We start from the raw sequence: 21,273 nt of genomic DNA, 5'->3' as shown, positions 1-21,273 counted from the left end.
CTTGGCTCTCTGCTTTGCTTTGCTAAATATGCCTGTTAGTAGGATGTCTTGAAAACTATTGGAAAAATATTTCCTAGTAGTATCCAGTTTCCCTGGGATTTTCCTATTTGTCCTTTAAGCACTAAACACATAGTCCGTTCTTTATAATTACCTACCTGTTAGCTACTGCTATGAAAAATAGAGTAATGGTATCATAGTTTCTTGTTAGGTGGGAGGCCCTCCTTCTGCTTCTAGAGAGTTCAGTTACAGTGAGTTAACCTCTCCTGGCAAAAGCTGATAGGTTTACGGCTGTCTTCTAAACTATAAAGAGCCTCTAAGTGGTCTTCAATCAGAGGCACCTCATGATGAAACTCTACTGTCTCTATATGATCATGTTAATAAAAGAGGGAAGGTTGCATATTCACACAGGAACTAGGGGAGTAAGTGCTGCTGTGACTAGGGTGTGGGGTGTGGGGTGTGAGGTGTGGGGTGTGGGGTGGTATTTCTGAGCCCATGGTCTCCCAGGCCCAACACCAGTGTGATGTAGAGTAAACAGGGATGGGCAATAATTCCAACCAAGAAATGAGCGAATATACCCAATCTGTTTCCCTTGCCCACATTTTATGGCTATGATTTAATGAGGAAAATCCAATCAGCATCTCATCACTTAAAGTAGCATTTGCTAGATTCGATCTTTGAGAGAGCATCTAAGGGGTCCTTTGGTTTAATTTTCTCCAAACAATTCTTTCATTCTTTCTGTTGGACTCAAAGGGGCCTGTTGATTAAAAAAAAAAAAAAAAAAAAAAAAAACAACTTTTTATGATTCTTTTTGAGTTTCCCTCATGTACCCCAGTCTCACTCATCTCCCTGTCCCTTCATATTAGCTCTTTGCCCTTGAAATCTCCCCCTCAAAACAACACACAACAACAAAGCACAGAAAACATCTCATTGTGGAAGCTGTAGTGTGTCACAGTGTGTCCCACAGTATACCCCTCTGTTCACACATCTTCACTTGCTAATCTTCATTTGCTAATGTTTGTAGCTTGTCACTGCTACTTTATGGGTTCTTCTTTTCCCTACCCTTTATCCCCCTCCCCCAGTTCACTCCCTATCACGAGATGGGAGAGAAAGAAGGCAAGGAGAGAGACAGACAGACAGAGACAGAGAGACAGAGAGACAGAGAATGAGATCTGTGACTCTAATTTCTTTCTTCTTGTTTCTTCATTGACCACAACTGCTAAAAAGAAAAAAAAAAAACCACAACCAACCACCAACCCTGCCTCTTGGGGCACAAGCATTTTATTTTCCTCTGAAAAGTATCCAAAATTCCAAATGTCCCACAACCACAGACACTATCAGCAGTTGGCAAAACCACAGCTCTGCTAGAGCACGAGGCAAATCACAGTCAGCTGCTGTGGAGTAGCCCTGTATCCTACACCTGGGATTAAAACAAAAACATATTCTAATAATACTTCTGTGTTTATTATTTTAAGGGACAAAAATTCCAGAATTCTCACTACAAATGTTTATTGCAATGAGTCACTGGTGTGGTTGGGAAGATCTCTGGCTTCTGTAACACCATCAATATTGGATCTTCTTTGGCATACCTCCCAATTATCCTGTTGTTGTCATGGAGATCCCACAGCTTTCAAACAGCAGGACCTTTTCAAGTGTCCCAACCATTTGCAGATGATATAGATTTTAGGGTGGGCCAATTCAGAGCCCTGGATCTGAGCCTGTGTGGTAGCTGAACTGGTCAGCCTGCTGGCTCTCCCTTTTCCTCACCACCAGGGTGAGCTCTCCAGCACTGCTTTGGCTAGGCCACCCAATGCCATCATCAGTAAGAGGCTAGGTCAGCTCTCTTGCTCTTATGCCCTCAAGGCTGGCTCACTTGCACCTATACCTTCAGAGCCAGTTCCACTATGCTGCCCAGTCAAGGTGTGGGGCTCACTCTTTCAAGTGCTGCAGCCTGTGAGGGGCTGGGCTGCTCTCACACCCTTGGTGCTGGCTCACCCATGCCTTTGCCATAAGGGCCAGTTCCACTGTACTGCTCAGGCGAGGTGCCGTGCCCACTCTCCTGTGTGCTAGCTACAGCTAGTGCGGAGGCACGGCTAACTCTCCCACTCTCATGACCTCAGGCCCAGCTCTCCTGGCTATTGCAGATGGCAAGGTGGCGGGTAGGTGGGTGGGTGGGTTGAATGAGAATGGCCCCCATAGACTCATGCATTTGAATGCTTTGTCTATAGTTGGTGAAACTGTTTGGGAAGGGCTAGAAGGTGTGGCCTTGTTGGAGGTGTGTCATTGGGGATGGGCTTTGAGGTTTCATAAGCCCACATTATTATATAAGCCTATTACTGGTCTCTCTCTGTCTCATGCTTGTAAATCAGACATAAGCACTCAGGTACCTCCAATGCCATACCTTTTTTTGCCTATTGCCAGGATTCCTGCCATGATGAGCATGAACGCTAACCCTCTGGGAACTTGAGACCCCAACCTAACTAAATGCTTTCTTTCGTAAGTTGCCTTAGTCACCATGTTTTGTCACAGCAGTAGGAAAGTAACTAAGGCAAAGCCTAAGTGAGACTATGTTTCAGGGTGTAGATGTACAGTCAGTGCACTGTACAAAGGCACCCAGCCTAACAGGCAAGCTGAAGTCAAAGTCCAAAGCTAGCCAAGAGGGGAGGTGCCTTTGTATCCCTTTCCCACCCAGGTGGGCTCCCATCTTGTAATTCATACAAAGGTCTGTATGGACCAGCTGCTGCCTTGCTCAATTATGTTTGAACTCGTGTTTCCAATTAATCCTATGACTTAAAGAAAGAAAAAGAGGCAGTTCGGTGTAGTTATTTTTCTTTTTTTATGTGTTCCATCCAAATCCCTTGCTCTGTGGGCTTCACGTTCTCTTCTGCAAAATATGGATCAGATGTTACATGGCAGTGTTTTTACCTGGAAGCTTTCCAGATAAATGGCCAGGATTTCCTGTGGGAGATACTATCCACATTAGGCTCAGGGTATCTTCCAAGGTTGTCCTGACTCCACGTTCACATGCCTCATGTGGCCGACTGACTGCACATGTGATGCTGTACCAGATTTCAAGGCCATATGCTGTTTCCCTCTGGAATTCATCCTACATCAGCATTGTAAGTCAGATGCTGCCAATAGCTGTTGGTAACACACAGTTCCCCCCTCCCGCCTGGCTGCAACATCTCCTATAGGCTCCAAGCTAACATCTGGCGGCTCTGCATGGATTTAGCAACTAGCACATCTCTCTGCCTTGATTTACATGCAGGTTTAAAAAAAAAGCCAAACAACAACCCTTCCAACACTCATTTATCAAACACTTATCAGAAACTTACTTTACATAAGGCTGTAAGCCAGCTTTGAGGACCATACAAATCAGGACAAAACGGTCAGACCTTTTGCATGAGAAGTGGTCCTGGGACATGGGTTCTTTTGTATGGGGTGGCATCAGATCATTTGCCTGGAGTCAAAAGACCTAGAGGCTCTTACTATGTTATAACACTGAACCAGCTTCAACAATTTCCTGTCTCCTCCATAAGCAGAGAAAGTGGCCAGGACCCCATCTGAGGGTTTTTAGATCTCTCAGTTACTAATGACTATTAATAAAGAAACATTTTATTGCTGAAGAAGTCATTTCAGGGACAGACATGTGGAAGGTAATTGGCAGAAGACAGACAAGATCAACAGTGATTCCAGAGGGCAGGCGATACTCAATCCCTAGGACCCACATGATAGACGAAGAGAACCAACTGCCAAAAGTTGTCCTCTGACCTCCACACATGCACTGTGGCACTTGTATACATACCCCCCCACACACAAACAAACATACAACAATAAAAAATAATAAAAATAAACAAGTGTGTACCATCATAAGACACTAGCAGTAAGAATATGGTTATTTGCTAATCATATTCAGAATCATTCAATTCTTTCATAGGAAGAATCATAAGACTTTTATGATGATTGATACTCTCCGAAGCCCTTTTCGCACACATTTTCGGATGTGATGCTCCCAATTATCCTATAGGCAAGGCTGTATTATTTTTTATCCAACTTAGGAAACGAAGTCTTAGAGAGCTTAAATGACTTACTCAAGACCACCAGCTAGCAAGTGGCCAAGCCAGAATTCTAGCCTGGGTGGATCTGGTTGCTATCCCTGAACCACATCCGAACTGCCTCACACAGTCATCAAAGAAGGATAAATCTGAGAGAGAAAAACATGGTACTTGGTGTCTGGATGCTGAGTGGGTATTTGTGTAGAGATTGCTGCATGCAGTAGGTGATATTGCAGCAGATTTAGAGTGAGCCAAACCCTCAATGCTCTCAGCATTGAGGTGCGAGCTGCAGGCAAATTGGAGGCAGCAACTTTTCTACCACCCTGCCTCAGATCTTACCCTATCTGCTAAAGTAGACAGGTGCCCTTCCCTATGTTTGTTTGTTTGTTTGTCATGGCTGTGTCGTTCTGATAGTCTAGCTACTATAGCTGCTGTGGCTACAGAGGAATCCTTCATGGTCATTCTGAGAATTTCTTAGACTATTGTTCTAAAATTTTAAAAACTGACATTTAAGCTCAGGCCAGTCATCTGTGGGATGAGGCAGAGGACTCACTGAGAAGACACCATTGCAGTGGTCCCGACTGACTACAACATCCAAATCACCCAGAAGAGCCACTACATCCCAGTGCTCAAGGGATTCCCTATACAAATTAAATCAACATGTCTAGGCCAAGGGCCTAACACTATTGTTTTGTAAGGACAATCCTCTCCCCACTAATTCCAGTATGCAGCAAAGTTCACAGTCTTCTCACAATTGCCAGAAAGTCACACTGACTTAACTTTAATGCCTTAGACAAACTTGCTTTGTTTTAGGACATTGTAGAAAGGGAAGATGGGCTGGTAAATATCAGATCTGCCTCATTTGTAGTGTGCTGGTGATTGCTATCTATAACTATTGTCTTCTACACCTACCTGTTCAGGTGGGACCCTTAGCTCCCTGTTCGCCACAGAGAACATTTGCATTTGTTTTCATTGGCTAAGGACGGAGGATCTATCAGTGACTGCCTGGTGAGGTCTGTGGCATTGTCACTCCAGGTATTGAACACGTAATCAGTGACATTAGTTATCAAGTTTCTATGGAGGGTCTGTTCTGTGCCTGGCATTGTCCTGACTCTGTAGCTAAAATAGAGGTGAACATAGTGTGTGTCTCTTCCTCCCAGAGCTAATGAATGGCCCAAAGACAAAACCCAGTAGGTCAAACACTTTAGTGTCCAGTTGCCATGGGGACCTGTTTTTATCCATTTGCTCTGGGCCTTGTCTGTTCAAGAGGATTTATGGCAACAGAAACACATAATGAAGCTGTTAGGATATAAATAAGAAACAGAGAGCAAGACTGGGGAATGAATAAATCAGACGACAGAAGAAGAAAAACTCATAGCTTCACAAGTCATGGAGAGCCACTTGGACTCAGCTTCCAGTTTACTGTTAAGGGTCCTGGCAGCCATATTGAGCAGGGAAATATGGTTAGTCACAGAGTGTTTACTGTGAGAAAGCTAAAGACAACCAGTTCCTTGGGGAAAGGAAAGGCTTTCAAAACACTTGGCTTCTGAGAGAAAAATCTAACATCTAGCTTCATAGTGTCCTTAATGATATTCCTACAGGACTGTGAAAGTGGACAGTTATAAGACAGCCTGCACCAAGAGCGAGAATAGCAAACTAAAGTTCCATTCATCCAACGTACTTACAGCAGGAGTAGGTGGTCAGATTTGGGATACAGTCCAGATGCATCCACAGCTGGAACACCTGGGAAATAGAGGGCTGAATCCCTGATGCTAATCATCGTCATCATCGTCATTTCTCTCTGCTGAAATTTTGATAGGGCAGCTGGCCACATATTTTGTTTTCTGCTATAAGGTTGAAGGGTAAATATTTCAGACTGTGTACATGATGTAATTGTTTATACCCGAGGCCAGCAGACGCTTTTTATAGAGAACTATATAATAAATATTTTAGGCCTTATGCACTAAATGATCTCTGCCACAATTATTAATCTCTAAAACGATAGTGTAGAAATAGCCATAGACAATTTCTAACTAAACGGGGATGGCTGTGTCCTGATAAAACTTGATTTAAAAGTGGGGGTGGGGTGGGGGGAGCTGACCAATTCTAACCTACAGGTAGTCTTTTCCCAATATCTGAAACAACATAAGAAAAAAAACAACAACAATGAAAAAACCCAAAGGGAAAGCATATTATTGTTATTCTTTTGGTGAAATAGAGGAATGCTAAGAAACTAGGCAAGTCTTGTTGAATAGTGACTTTGGCCTTCCTGTTTTACTCACAGTAATAATGCTTCTCACCTGAAAGACCATGGCTCAGGTTTGGACTGCAAATTCATTATGCTGATTGAAAGAAACATGCTGTCTTAGTCAGGGTTTCTATTCCTGCACAAACATCATGACCAAGAAGCAAGTTGGGGAGGAAAGGGTTTATTCAGCTTACACTTCCATACTGCTGTTCATCACCAAAGGAAGTCAGGACTGAAACTCAAGCAGGTCAGAAAGCAGGAGCTGATGCAGAAGCCATGGAGGGATGTTCTTTACTGGCTTGCCTTCCCTGGCTTGCTCAGCCTGCTCTCTTATAGAACCAAGACTACCAGCCCAGAGATGGCACCATCCACAAGGGGAACTTCCCCCTTGACCACTAATTGAGAAAACGCCTTACAGTTGGATCTCGTGGAGGCATTTCCCCAACTGGAGCTCCTTTCTCAGTGATAACTCCAGCCTGTGTCAAGTTGACACAAAACTAGCCAGTACACATGTATGTCTTGAGATAATCCAACCCAACTATTCATACATAGAAATGGTACTCACGTGGGGTCTTAGCTCTGTTTCTTGTCCCTGAGACCACTCAATACCTGAGAAGAAGCAACTTAAGGGAGGAGGTTTGGTTTTGGATCACGGTGGCTGGAGAGAGATTCCATCATGGCAGGGAAGACATGGCAGCAGGCATGCAAGGCTACTGCTGGGGATTGCTGGTGCTCTGATGTCTTTCTCCCTTTTCCTATTTTTAACTACTTGGGATCAAAGCCCATAGGATGGTGCCATCCATAGATAGAGTGAGTCTATCCTCCTCAGAGAATCATCTCTGGAAACACTCTCACAGCTCACAGATGCACTCAGAAGTGTGCCTCTTAGGTAATTCTAAGTTAATCAAGTCAACAATGGACATTAGCTTTACACTTGGGTATGGCGTTGCAATATAGACATGGGATGGTTCTAAAAAAACCTTGTGCTCTGTGTAGAAAATAGAATTGTGATGGTGCTGGCTTCTCAAACAACACTGATTCTCAGTTGAGCTCTTATGGTTGGCGTGCTAGGAAAGAGAGATGGTGTAAACTATTCCCAGAAGGTGGATGTGTGTCATTCATTCCATTACCCCCTTCTCAAGGTCAAAATCTCTTCCTTCCTACTGATTTCTAATGGCTTTCTATGTGTGTAACATGCAGTATAGCCAGAGGAAGAGTGTGATTTTATTAAAGGCTTAGTTATGAACTTATTACAAATTGATGATTCAATATGACCTGAAATCTTTATATACCTCCTAACAGGCCTAAACAAACCCAGGAGGTTCATTGTGTGAGGGAAGCTGTCTCAAAGACTTGAGTCTGGAAAGGCCTGGAAAAGGGTAACCCCAAGTTACTTGACACTTGTGAAGAAAGGTGTGTCAAGTATTCTCAGGCTTAGAATTGCTTTTAATAAACTAATAGACAAGCCATACCCAGTCCTGGGAGCTGTGAGTTACGTACTGATGTGCTCACCCCATATTGTGTCACTGAGAATGTAAGGCTGAACCATCAGTAACAGTTTTGAAAGCATCTGTTAAAACATCAGAGTGAGCATAGCTGCGGGACTTTCTGGGATCTGTGATCAGTTTGAACATCATTTGCTGCAGATGTTTTCTGGATAATAGGAAATTCATTCTTCTGCTCCATTTGGGATTCACTGACGGCTCTGCTCTCTGGTGGCAAAAGCTAAGAAACAGTTTTTGATGATTGAAATAGATGACTCCAGGACTATGAAGGACATGAATTGTGTCTTTACCTTCCTATACCTAGGGCATCGTCTAGCACTTACTCCACAGGAACACTTATAGATGTTAATACAATAAATAATACAATATTAATTAATACAATAAATAAATAAATAAATAAATAAATAATACAAACAATAAATAAAAACTAGTACTTGGTTGCCTGATCTCCATTGGTTTGTGTCGAACATTTCTAAAAGAGACAAAAGCTTTGTGCTTGGGGTTTGAGACAAAATCTTAAAAGGTAGAAAATCGTGCAGATGAGATCAGATGCCCTCCTGTATCAGATGTGGTCAGGTCTGGGATGGGGTAAGAAACTGACAGATTTACACAGCAGGAATGGCGTGGTTTTAGTAATGGCCAGATTATAAGTATCGAGACTGGAAGCCAGGGATATTTTAATGATAATTTACTCATGGAAAATGTCTGATATCAAGGTCACCTAAGACATCTCCTTTTAAAAGAAGTAGTAACTACCTCTCCTTGGCAATACATTAAGAGCTGAGCCTGGTGGAGATAATCTGGGTGAGACAAGGGCATGAAAGCAGGAGAGCTGACTTTGCCCCTTGTTGCCTGCAGCATTGGGTGAGCTAGCCAGGGCTGTGCTAGATAATTCATCCTGGTGATGAGGATGCAGGAGAGCATGCAGGCTGACTAACTCGGCTACCTCCCAGGCCCAGATCCAGGGCTTTGAATTGACGCACTACAACATCTACCCCATCTATGATCTCCTGGAGCACATAGAAGGTCTGGTTCTGCAGATCCAAAGCTGCAGTATCTCCATAACACAGGGTAACGACAGGATATCTGAAAGGAGTCCCCATGCAGATCTAGCATTGAAACCAGGGGCCTCAAACCAGACCAATGACTCATTGCAATGAACATTGGCATGCAAAGAAGCATGGATAAAAGGGTAGACTGTGTGGCACACTGCCACACTACAGCTTCCACAACAAGACAAGTTTTAAGATTGTATCTTATTTTCTTTTGGAGATGAAGCTGCAAGGGTGGAGGGTAAATACAAAGGGACAGGGAGATAAGTGGGATTGGAGTGCCTGATGTGAAATTCACAAAGAATCAATAGAAAGTTAAAAAGAAAGGGGTTGCAACTGGCAGATGTGTTGTTTCTCCTCTTCCTTCCTCTGGTCACTCCACGTGCTATACCCACCAGACTTACTTTATTAGCTGACTTAGATTTTGATCAGATGTCAGAATATGATCTTATGATCATAAAAATCTGGTCATATTTTAACTATCCCTATCACTAATGAGAAAAAATATATAGAATAGGGATGTGATGTTCTAGGATAAAAAAAATTTAATGTTAAACAGTACTTACTGCACCTGGCTATAGCTCTGTATTGGTCCCATGCTGGAAACAGCACATCTAGAGAGCAAAGAAATGGTCACCTGAGAGGATGTGGTTGTTCTCAGCAATACTCACAGCCTGTGGGGGATGAGGTCCTGGTTAGAACCCATTGCAGGGTTCTATCAGTACAAAAATGGGGAAGGGATAAAGCTAAGCCAAAGAGTATATAGAGATAACCTTAAACTTAAAATGAGATATTTCTACTCAGCATGTTGGTGCACACACCAGCTCTTGTAAACTGGGGACAGGGTCTTGGGGACAGGGCAAGCTTGGGTGACATAGCAAGACTCAGTCTAAAAATGGGGTGGGGGTGGGCAGCACCCTTTTTTGGAATTTTTGCACTCAATTTATTGCAAAATTTCTTATTGCAATAGATAATTTGCATGATGCCTAGTGCATCCAGATGTCTAAGGCTTACTCCCTGACTTTGGAAACATTTATTAAATAGTATTCTGTCCCTGTTATCTCTACTATTTTTTCAAGACTTATATATCACTAGACCAAGAAAGTCTAAGCATATATACATTATTTGACTCTTCAACATCTGCCAATGTTAACCACAAAACAACAGAAATAAAAGCAAGAAACAAATGGATAACCTCAAGTAGCTTTGGGTCTACCACAGTGCTGTGCTTGGGTGAGCATCAAGAGCCAACTGTAAGCAGGCATGGCCCTGTTGGGCTTCAGTGTATAGAACCATTCTGATTTCTGCAGCATGTATTAGATACCATTACCTCTGTAGTCACTTGTTAACAGCCATTTGGGATATTCTTGGTCTCAGGGCCTGAGGATCATCTTCTCGGATGCATCACGGCTAATATTCCGGCTCAGTTCCTCCAGTGGTGTGCGGGCCACCATCAGACTGTATGCAGAGAGCTACGAGAGGGATCCCAGTGGTCACGACCAGGAACCACAGGTACAGGATCAGAGCTGTGCTCTTGGCACTGTGCGTCTTCCCCTTCAGAGTGTGCCCCATGGGCCTTTAATGAAAAAGACATTGATTACTTTAATGGGAAGCAAGTTGTGTGTGACCCCCAACAAATGTAATGCATTCATTGAAGTGTTTGAAGCAGAAGAACTTTTCTGTAGATCTATGATAATTTCAGGACAGGGTTTCCCAAATAACTTGTCTTTCTTCAATGTCCTGCAGCTTAAACTGGGTACCGATAAGGAAAGGTGCATTGTATGCATAAAAAAAAGTTGAAGTCAAATTTGTTCGACCCTGGATTATACACACATAAATGATCAATCTTTGGGTGTTAGGACAACCCCGGATCACACCATGACACTGGGTTATCCATATAAACACCATTCTGGGCTTCCTCTCTCAAACCAAGGAAGCACTCAGTTATAAATCACTGTACTTCTGAGTTAATAATACTGCAGACCGGCTGACCAGACAGAAAGAAACTGCTCTGCCTTTGAGCGCATCGTGATGCACTTCCAGGTGCCCCTGACTCCTGGGTCTTTCTTTGGATCTGCTTTGCAGGTGCTCCCCTGGGCTAAAACATTAGCCATCCTTCCTTTTGGAAAAGTGGAAGGGCAGAAATTCAGGCTATTTCTCACTGTCTGGTTGGTTATTCGGAATTTCCTGCTCTAATCTGTCACCATGGAGCAACCCCCTTTTCTATTGGAAGTTCAGTTTATGCAGGCTGTCTTGCTTTGGAGAATCTCCAAGAACTTGGTCATCACCATGTTGTGGATTCTTCTACCTGCTCCCAAAACTCAAAGATCTGTAGGAGCAAACTCATCCCAGATGAGGAAGTAGAGGCCCGGGAGGCATTCTCAGGGTAGTGGGGGTGTGAATAGACAGAGCCCATGACCAGCATCTAATCTAGCCCTTCCTCTCAAGATTATGAGGTTTCCATGCCAGGGGCAGGCTACGCGCTGCCAAAAATAATTCGTCAGTGAGCACATTTCAACCAAGATAGTACCAAGCCACACAAGAATTAGATGGAGACTCACATACTCTTTCCGAATAAAACTGTCTGCTACACCTCACGTTGAGACCAGAGAAGAAAGGCAGGAGCTGTGCGCACTGGGTGAGGAATGATTTCCTGGCCTCTGCACCCCTGAGTCATTCTGACTTGAGACTATGTTTTTCTTAGCATCTCCCCTCTGTTTGCACAGGACAAGTGGTTACTATACTTGCTTATTTTTTTTCCTTTCCTCCCATGCTAGGCTCCTTCCAGGGCATTAGGCCTTCTATACACAAATAAGTCTCCAAAGACTATACACAATGCCATAAAGAGCAAACGGCATTTTTGATAAAGGTTTTTCTTGAAGCCAAAAATCCCCCAGAGGCCTGTTTCTAGGTGGCTGTGTGGGCAAGCAAAACATAAACAGTGCTTGTTTTAGTCCCCATCACTGCGTATCTTCCACCCTGTTGGTATACAAATGTGCCTCTCTGAGTGGCTGAGGAAGTCCTTCCAATACAAGCAAGAGTCTTTCCCCAGGACCCAAGTAGGTGGGGGCTGAGTACATTTATTTTAGCACATGATCTAGCTAAAAGTTCTGTATTAAAATAGAATTCCTGATTAAAATAGCACATATCATTGACTCACTGACTGAAGCCCTATTGCATAATACATTGGGATCGTGATATAACAGTCAAAATGTAAAAGCATTCTAACCCCATAAGGGAAGAGGGCCTAGGGTAAAGGGGAAGGGAGGAGCTTGGGAGGAGGGGAGGGGATGGAAGAAAAGGGGAAGGGAGAGAAGTCAGGCACAGTGGCTTACCCACATTAATCACTGCTTAGATCCATCTAGGCCCTTCCATCGGAGGTTTTAAGGTTTCTGGGAAATGCTGCTTCCTGGCACAAACTGCTCTTTCCTTCTAAGAATTCCAAGAGGAAGAGGCTTTGGCTAATCATTAACAGAGACAAAGACAGGACACCGCGAAGCTGCTGGATCCCTCCTGACAAGTGGCGCAAGGACTTGTCTGTTCACCCTTAGAGTCTGCTTCTTCAGTTTTGTCACCTGGATTGCAAAGAACACATCCCTATGTGAGCACATGAGTGGGTGCACATGCACAAACACACACACACACACACACACACACACACACACACACACACACACCTGTTAAAGTACTCTTTAGTCTATAGTTCTGTTAAGTAACTGCGTACATTTAACCCACTTTGCACATGGATTGCTTCTTTCTCAGACAGTCAAAGAACAAGAACCTGGCAGCTTTAAACACTCAGACTTGTTACCTCGAGGAGGAAGTGTTCAAATTAGCCTAGGGATTTAACTAGGAAACCCAGTGATGTCATCAGTGGGCCCGCTACTCCCGCCCCTACAGCTAGAGTTTCTGCTGCGTCCTTTTGTAGAGGTGATGGTGCTGTTTGTTTTAAGTTGACATCAAGTCATCACTGTACCTACAGCAAACTATTTACAGCTAGTCTATCCATACTTAGCTATGATTGGTGGTGAGGGAAGAAAGGACCTGAGAAAGGCCCTGGGAGGAAAGGTGATTTGCACAGTTTTGGTCTTTGCTATATTCGGAAACTCCCAAGTCCCGCCAAGGACAGATGCTAAAATATCACATCGTTTTCAGACACAGTTACTTTAATTTTACTGGCAATCAGGCCCCTAATGAGCTCTCAAACCAGCTGGTGGAAACTTGTAAAAAAACTTGGGCTGGAACGGTTTAAATTCACAGGTAACAAGAAACAGTATGGCTGTTTCCACATCCCTTCCTTCTCACCTCTTGTCAGGATCGTCAAACATGCCGTTCGCTTTCTCCCTTGTCCACGGGAGCCCAGGGGTGGAGTAGCTAATGCACAAAAGACAGCAAAAGGAAAAAGGAAGGCTGTTTTAAAAGACCTAGGTTAATCAGAGAATGAAGGTCAGCTTGGGACTAATCAAGATGGAACCACACCCCAGCCCACTCCAATCTTGGGAAGGAGCCAATACTCTCGAACCTTCCTTGAAACTGATTACTGGGTGTATTTCTGATATAAGCTGTGTCCAGCAGAAGAGAACCTAAAGCATCCTGAGGTTTTGTTTGTTTGGTTTGGTTTGTTTAATGCATGTGTCAAACCTAAGCCCACCTACCATTTTGTTCTAACAGTCCTTATAATAATTTATAGTTCAGAAATAGACATTGCAGAGCCATGTGTTTATGTAGGAGTGAATGTCCAGGCCAGGGCACTTTTGAGAGTGCAGGTATCTGTTAATACTTAGGTTGAGATTGGCCATTGTCAACTGGCTGTGTGGTTACTCCAGCTACATCCATCCATCCATCCTGTTGTAGAAGTTAGGTTGGGGCTTCTGAGAAAGTGGGAAGGAGAGAAGAGTTAGATCAAAGAAGTTCAGCCCAGACTGTCATCAGAACCACTTGGAAAGATCTATAAAAACATCAGCAGACCCATGTTTAGAGATTCAGTTTTCAGAGTTGTGAATTGAGATTTAGCAAGATGCTTCTAACATTAGTGTTTAAATGTATCAGTAAGGATATGCCAGGCTCTAGTCTAGATACTTAAATAAGCTGCTTCTGTCATTCCTCATTTCACTGCCCCCTGGTGGTGAGACTATTGTTAATCTCACTGGTTGAAAATAAGACCACTACCACAATTTTGTGCCAAATTTGAAGCAAGCTTTAATTGAATGCTGACCAGGATAATGGACGCTGGTCAGGTCTACTCTTGGGTTCCCAGGAAATGGCACACATCACATTTTGCAGGGGTTCTGAAAGGCAACCTTCTAAGGTCACTGTATTTTCCATCAGGTCCAGTCAGAGGCAAGCTTACAGCCTACATGTGATAAGGCACAACTGGTAGGCTTGGTTCAATAAACTCGCTTAGGAGAGTGAAACACGTGGCTGGTTATTTCCCAAGAACTATAGCTCCCAGAGTTCCAGCAAACTCTTATCCTTGGACAAGTGGGGCCTACAGGTTAATGTTACAATCATCATCCAGTTTTCCAAAAGTAGAAACCCTGATAGGGAGTTGTTCTGATCCATGGACCATTTCTGGATTGGTTTTGTTTTAAGAGAGACTTCTGGTCAGACGAATGGTTAAGTCTAAAGGGGTGAGGATTTCTAACCCAAGCTTGAATTGAATGCAGTGTCTGGACATTTAGTTCAATTTTATTTATTAAGAGGTTTGCCTTCAAAGGCTGGGGGATGGCTGAGCAGCTAAGATGTTTCTTTTTCTACATTCATCAATTCTTTGAGGAGCCTCTATCATCAACTGGGTCCCAAGAACTCAGTAAAATTCAATTCAATTCAGTCTCACCTGACCTCCAGAAAGGGCTCCAGTGGACTGTAACCACACACATGTCTCAGAAGGTATAGCTCAGGGATGGCCAAGGGAGAACTGTGCAGAGCCAGTCAGGTATGGGGGTGAGGTGGGGTGGGAGTTCCCTCCAATAATACCCCTTCCTATGGGTTCTCCTAACTCTCTTCAGGAGTTATGGAGGCTTCCTTACTCAAATTTGATTGATAAAGCCAATGCCCTCAATTGCTGAGCTCACCCTAGGGGTCAGGGAGTCACAAGTTCAAACTGTCTAACCAAATGGGTGTGTCCTTGTCAGACAGCTCCCAGCCTAAAGACACTGTGTGAGTATGAAGTTGCCCGTGGGTGGAGCATAGTCAGCCCAAATGCTCATCACCCAGGCAATCCCAATAGTGTTAAATCTATGCCAGGAACACAAGCACATATGGCTTCTTACCATTTCAGACATAGAAATCTGGGCAAATGACAAGTTTTCCACAAGTAGCCTTTTACAACATTATTGAAAGAATAATATTCTAAATGCATGCTGGCTATGTTTTATAACTCATAAATAGCCTGGAATTATTAGTCGAAAACTTGAAGACTAGAATTAGAAATTGAGTTATTTATGATGTAAGATTGGAAACATGACAGACTTCAAAGAGACACAACAGGCTTTACTTAACTGGTCCATTTTCAGGATGTGATGAAAACATGTGTGAGTGTGGATGTGTATACGTGTGTATTTGTATGTCTGAGAGAGTGGGAACACAGTTTTAGAGTCATACGATAAGCATATAATAAAATACAACTTTGCTATTAAGAAAAAGATCCTCATAGGATGTCTTAACTAAGCCACATGTTTGAAGAAATCCACGAGGAAAGACTACATTTTTCCCTTTCTCCTTAGAATTTAGTATATGTGGCTGTAACGCGGCCCAGAGCAGGAGGTGGAATTGATACAGAGAGAGTTTAGAGAAGAAACACATGGCGAAAGAGCTGGGCTATAAACTCTATGGCCAAGTTAAGGAACTGGCTCATTTCCTTGGAAGAGACAGATGACCCAAACATCTTTAGAAATTTAAAAATAATATGAGGTGGCGACAGATGACCAGCTGTTCGCCAGGGCTAATGAATATGAAATTTGAGGAAATAAACTCAAGCTGAAGGGGAAGAGGTTCAGATTGCTGTCTGGACCGTTTCTCAACAGCGACTTTTCCACCAGCACAGCTAGAATAGCCAGTATGAGCTTTTCTAGAAGCCTCTATAATTCAAATAAGAATTTTAATATATGAGAAAAGATGCAGAGATCAGATAAAATAATGTCTCAAAGCATTTTCACCCTTAAAATGCCAATTCTGGAGGGAGGGGGGAGAGGGAGAAGAAGAAGAAGAAGAAGAAGAAGAAGAAGAAGAAGAAGAAGAAGAAGAAGAAGAAGAAGAAGAAGAAGAAGAAGAAAGAGAGAGAGAGAGAGAGAGAGAGAGAGAGAGAGAGAGAGAGAGAGAGAGAGAATGAATCATGTTTAAGCTACTGGATGGGTTAGATTTCCCTCTAGTGGTGTAGAAAACAACTGACCACCTTTCACAAATCTTCACTTGAAGCGGAATTAATCTTTCAAAAAAGCAAATGTTATATACATTTATACATTTTGTTGTTGTTACCATCTTGTTTGTCTCTCTGTGGGGTGTGTGTGTGTGTGTGTGTGTGTGTGTGTGTGTGGTCCATGTTGGGTGATGGGGATTTGAACTTAGGTCCTGTGTAAGCACAGCAAGCATTTACCCACAGAGCCATCTCTCTGGCCCTTTTGTCAGGTTCTCTTCTATTCCTGCTGGCTTAGTTGAGTTACTTCCTGAGGAAAACCAACACGAAGTCAAGTGAACCATCAGGCCCACAGTCTTCCCTTTCCTGGCCTTGAATTTGAAATCTCCGCCCCAGCTCAGCCATTCTGTCTATCTGCTATTTCCCTGGAGTTGAGAGGCCTCCTTGGATAACCAGGAATTTGAGGACATGTCAAACCTGCTTTGGGCTGGGAATTTGGCTCATATTTCCCAGGGCGTCACACACCAGTGCCCTCTGGAGTTTTGATGACAATGAGCCTTTTCCGGAAACCAGCCTCTGTGGTCAGAATATTCCTAAGAGTACAGCTTGTGTTATGGCCCTGCCCACACTCTGTGCCCTACCCAGAATTTATGAGAGGCTAGACCCTGCCTATGTATGTCCCTCTGTCAGCCCTGCAGCAGGGCCAGGCCACATCTCCTTTAAAGCAGTATAAACAGAAGAAACCCTCTTTCCAAGCCTCATGACAGAATCTCCAGTTGCCAACATGTCCAAAAAAAAAAAAAAAAAAAAAACCTGGTGTCTTCTTGGGTGAAAGATGAAAATGCTTTGAAGGGTGAAAATGCTTTGAGACATTATTTATCTGATCTCTGCATCTTTTCTCATATATTAAAATTCTTATTTGAATTATAGAGGCTTCTAGAAAAGCTCACACTGGCTATTCTAGCTGCGCTGGTGGAAAACAGAACACGGAGGAGCTGAACGTGAGGGCTTGACCTTGCATTCAGGTCAGGTTTAGTTTATAGTTTAGAAATCCTAAAGATTAAAAGCATGAGACATGCTGCTCTCGCTTGACAAGACAAAAGCAGAACTGGCTTTTAAAGGAGTGTAAGGAAATCTAACATTTAAGTCTCTTCCTTCTGATGCTTTCCCGGTTTTCTAAAACTAAGGTACAACTCTTACCAGGTTTACACCGAGCCTCTGCTCTGCTGGATCCCAGGCACATGTTTAAGCAGTTGTTGGTTAACCCTGCACTATTTACAGCCACAAATCATCAAATCTTGTTGGATCTTGTTTACTCGGCCTCAGAAAGCATGAATGAATTCGTGCTGGTCACACAAGGACAGAAGGACACCAGTCACAGCTCCTCTTGCCAGATGATTGGTTTGACAGGCTGCGGTCAGCACAATCCAGCTTTTCTAACAACATCTTTGGTCCAGCCCAGATGGACAGCCCAACAAAAATGTCAGCACCTTTTCGTAGAAAGCGGCACAAGTAAATCATTGTGTTTGCTCATAAACCAAAGCTCTGGACTCAGTATAACCAGCCGGCACCTGGAGAGGGCGCTGCCAGGCTTTACCACAGTCATGTGCCAGTGTGGGAGACAGCACCCGCTGTCAGAGTGGCTCAACTCTCCTTAGGCTCTTGCCTGGTTTTCAGGTTGCCATCCTAGTGCCATATTGAGACATTGTGTGCAAGATGCACAACAGGGGAATCCCTCATTCTTGTTTTTTTCCATCCCAGTAATGCTGGGATCTCAGAGGAGCTCAGCAGTGGGGGTGGGAGTATTTTGATGGCAGAATGCTTAGGTCCTGGGAAGAAGGAAAGCAAACAAAGAGGAGTTGGAGTTTAGAATGGGAGGGGCCCATAGCTGAGCACATCTCTTGGTACAAATTGTCATGTGAGATGCTGTTTGGTTGGCTGGAACCTGAGCACTCCATACTTCATAGCTTAGGAATTGAAGTTAGGTGAGATCCAAGTGGAGACTTAAGGGTCATGACTTAGGAATTGAAGTTAGGTGAGACTGCAGTGGAGACTCAAGGGTTTGTTGGAAAGTCAGTTGTGTTGGATGGTGTTTTGTTGGGGCAAACATGTGAAGGAGTGCTCTCCTGAAGCAGACATGGGTGAAAGGATGTTTTTCTAAAGCATACTCGTGAAAGATTGTTTCATTAACGTAGAAACAGGTGAAAGGCAAAGGGAAACTCGTGAAGGAACATTTCACTGAGGCAGACGCAGCTGAAAGGATGCTCTGCTAAAATAAGCACATGAAAGGACACATGATGAAGGATTCTTTGCTAACAACAAACACATATTGGTCCACCTCACCTTGAGCTGCATTTATTGGGACTCCATAGAAAGAAACGCACCAAAAAAACCTTCTGGTGACGTGAGGCTGTTTCTTGCCACTTCTGTGGACTTGGGCTGATTGGCAGAGTGATGTCAGCTGAGACAGATGCATTGTGCTGAGGCAAGACCTGTAGAGGACACGTGGTGTTTGGAGGGTATAAATAGGACTCAATGGACAGTGACAGGGGCTGAGCTTGGCTTCCTTATAGAGCTAGCTGTGCAACGCTTGTGGGTCTCTGGTCTTCACTTGGCTGAGAGAGGCACAACCAAGAACTTCTCCTGGCATCCCTCCGGGTACCTCCTGGTGACTGGAGCCAAGGCTGAGGCCTGGCTGTCTCTGGTAGGCAGTGCCACTGCTGCTGATTCGTGTTTGCTATTCTGACTCTCCCTAAACGGACTGCTGGTGTATCTGTGAAGTGTTTGTGAGTGGATCAAGCTGCTACTGCTGACCTGAAAACTGAATTGCTGATTTCCAGACCAGGTCTATATGAGCAACACAGAGAGGCTGGGATCCCAAGAGAATCACGTTTGTGGAGACCAAAACTTGGATTTCAAATTTTATCATGTCAGGATGTCTTTGGATAATTTTTTAAAAATCAGTTAATAGCATAAAATCATGTTTAGTTCATAGGCTATACCCAGCCTGAGTAGAGGCCAGGTTCAGATCAGGGACTGCATCATGTGAGCCTTCTGAACGTGACAGCTGCACAGGTTCCTGTGACATTAGTGATGCATAGATCCAAATGTCTTTGTCTGAAGATTTTATCTTATAAAAGGTAAAATTACAGGGCTGGGAAGAGGGATCTGTGGGTAAGGGCACTGGCTGCTCTTCCAGGTGACCTGGATTCAATTCTAAGCATCTATATGACAATTCACAGCTGTCTGTGACTCTAGTCCCAGGGGATCCAAGAACCCTCTTCTGGTCTCTGTAGGTACTGCATGTATGTGGTATATAGACATATGCTTAGACAAATACTAATACACATAAAATAAAAATAAGTGAAATATTTTTAAAAAGCAAAATTACACTAGTACTTATGTGTGTTTGTGAATCTGGATAAATTTCAAGATTTTTCAAAATCTGCAAAATTGGCCTAATGAGATTAAACATCTTAGCTTTTGATTATAACCAAACAGGGAAATGCTTTAAAATGTTTTTTGAAGTCTAAATTTTCAGGTATTTTGTTTCCTATTGGAAAGTTTCCTCCTCCTCCTCTTTTTCCTATGCCTCCTCCTCCTCCTTGTCCCCCTTCTCCCTTTCTTCCTTTCTTCCTTCTTTTTAAGCAGTAGCTTTGACATGATTTTTAGAGGAAAAATATTTTACCTACGCCAGAAAAAAAGGATTAAATGAAATGGAGAAAGAAAAGTCTAGTTGCCGTCTGTGTCAAACTGTTAGAACACGGACGGGCACTTCTCCAGCTGCCCAAGCTACACTGGTGTGAACAAACTTCCCTTGCAGGATTGTGAGGGACAGATGCCTTAAATGGTAACTCCCATACTCACTTCCAAATTCAGGATCCACCACAAGCAATGAGTCTGTCCTCAATGTCTATCCTTTGCTCTTAAGCATAACCTAGGGTCAGGATGGCCAGTGTGGTGTTCCCAAAATGCTGAGACACTTTGATGATGCAGTCCTGAGATCCTGCAGCTGGACGTGTCCTGCTGTTCTTCAGTCTGTGGGTGTTTGTTTCAGCGACTCAAGCTGTTCACTTCCGCTTGTGTTAACATTGTCTAAGTCATATTGACAGGGCTCAGGGATTTGCAGTTATTGAAAATTCACTTTTAGCTAGGAAAAAATGATAAGGAATTATAAAACAAGTATAATTATTGTTTATCAAACTACTTGGAAATTTCCCAACCCAAAGGATTCTTGGTTGGAGGCAACAGGCGCTGCTTAGAATTGCAGACTCATGCCTCCTCTCAGATCCACTGAACAGATCTGCACTGTCATAAGCTTGCAGGTGACTCACATGTACTTAAAAGTCAGAGAAGCCTTTAGTGGCTGGCCTTTGAGATCCTTATTTCTCCCTCTGCTTAGCAGGCTTGGCCTTCCTTCCAGATAAATCCTCAAATGCCAACCCAACTATCATGTACTTCCGAGGGCTCCTTAGCCTCCGCTGTTTCTTCCTACAGCTGGAAAATTACCAAGAGCACAGAAAACAACCCAAGAAAAAAAGTTGTCTCCGAGGCCCTCGGAAGATTTATTTCTGCTTTCCAGGTCAATTCACAGAAAGGAAAACAGGAAGACCAGTTTCACTTTGCATCTCCATAGAAACCTTACCTCAGTGTCAATCCACAAGTGAGCTTGTTTTCTTTGCATGCTATCTTAGCTAAGCTGCGAGACTCAAAATAAGCCCTGGATGAGGTGAAGAAACTTCTAATTTGATGTTTTTCCAAGACACGGAAGTCTTGCTAAATTTGTTGGTAGACAGTCTAGCACAACTCGCATTACAAGGAGAAGAGCAATTATTTAAAACACTAAGGGTTTGTATGACAGCTGAGTCTTAAAGGCACAGAACGTGAGAAGAACCATGCTCCTGTGACTGAGGACACATAAAGTGCATAGTGGCCCTCCAGGAACCCCACTGATGGCTTTGCACTGCAGGGAAGACTCCTTGGCTGTGGGTTCCCTTCCCATCCTCTGGTGCTATGGTGTTGGACTGCAGGTACAAAAAACATGGAGATGCTCTGCCACCTC

The 21,273-nt window shown here is 43.5% G+C and overlaps 1 protein-coding gene and 1 long non-coding RNA gene across 5 annotated transcripts in view; one reads left to right on the top strand and one right to left on the bottom strand.

Annotated features, from left to right (window-relative positions):
- The window catches only part of Pgm5 (phosphoglucomutase 5), a 183,582-nt gene that overhangs the window by 142,246 nt on the left and 20,063 nt on the right, over positions 1-21,273 (top strand). Inside the window, exon 10 of the mRNA NM_175013.2 lies at positions 10,235-10,369. Coding sequence (NP_778178.3) covers positions 10,235-10,369 — 135 coding nt within the window. The remainder of the gene's footprint in view (positions 1-10,234; positions 10,370-21,273) is intronic.
- Gm38581 lies at positions 2,251-12,379 on the bottom strand. Of its 4 annotated transcripts, none has more exons than XR_877778.3 (4): positions 12,193-12,379; positions 10,188-10,433; positions 9,424-9,471; positions 2,251-5,899 (listed from the first exon to the last, which is right to left on the bottom strand). It is a non-coding gene; the product is annotated as a predicted gene, 38581 (long non-coding RNA). The 4 variants fall into 4 exon arrangements; XR_001782671.2 differs by lacking the exon at positions 2,251-5,899 and adding an exon at positions 6,746-8,025; XR_003952933.1 differs by lacking the exon at positions 2,251-5,899 and having other exon boundaries at positions 6,746-9,471; positions 12,197-12,376.

This window comes from Mus musculus, chromosome 19 (genome assembly GCF_000001635.26).
Source record: "Mus musculus strain C57BL/6J chromosome 19, GRCm38.p6 C57BL/6J".
Classification (NCBI taxonomy): domain Eukaryota; kingdom Metazoa; phylum Chordata; class Mammalia; order Rodentia; family Muridae; genus Mus; species Mus musculus.
Note: the sequence above shows the minus strand (reverse complement) of the source record. Positions and strands in the feature narration are given on the sequence as shown.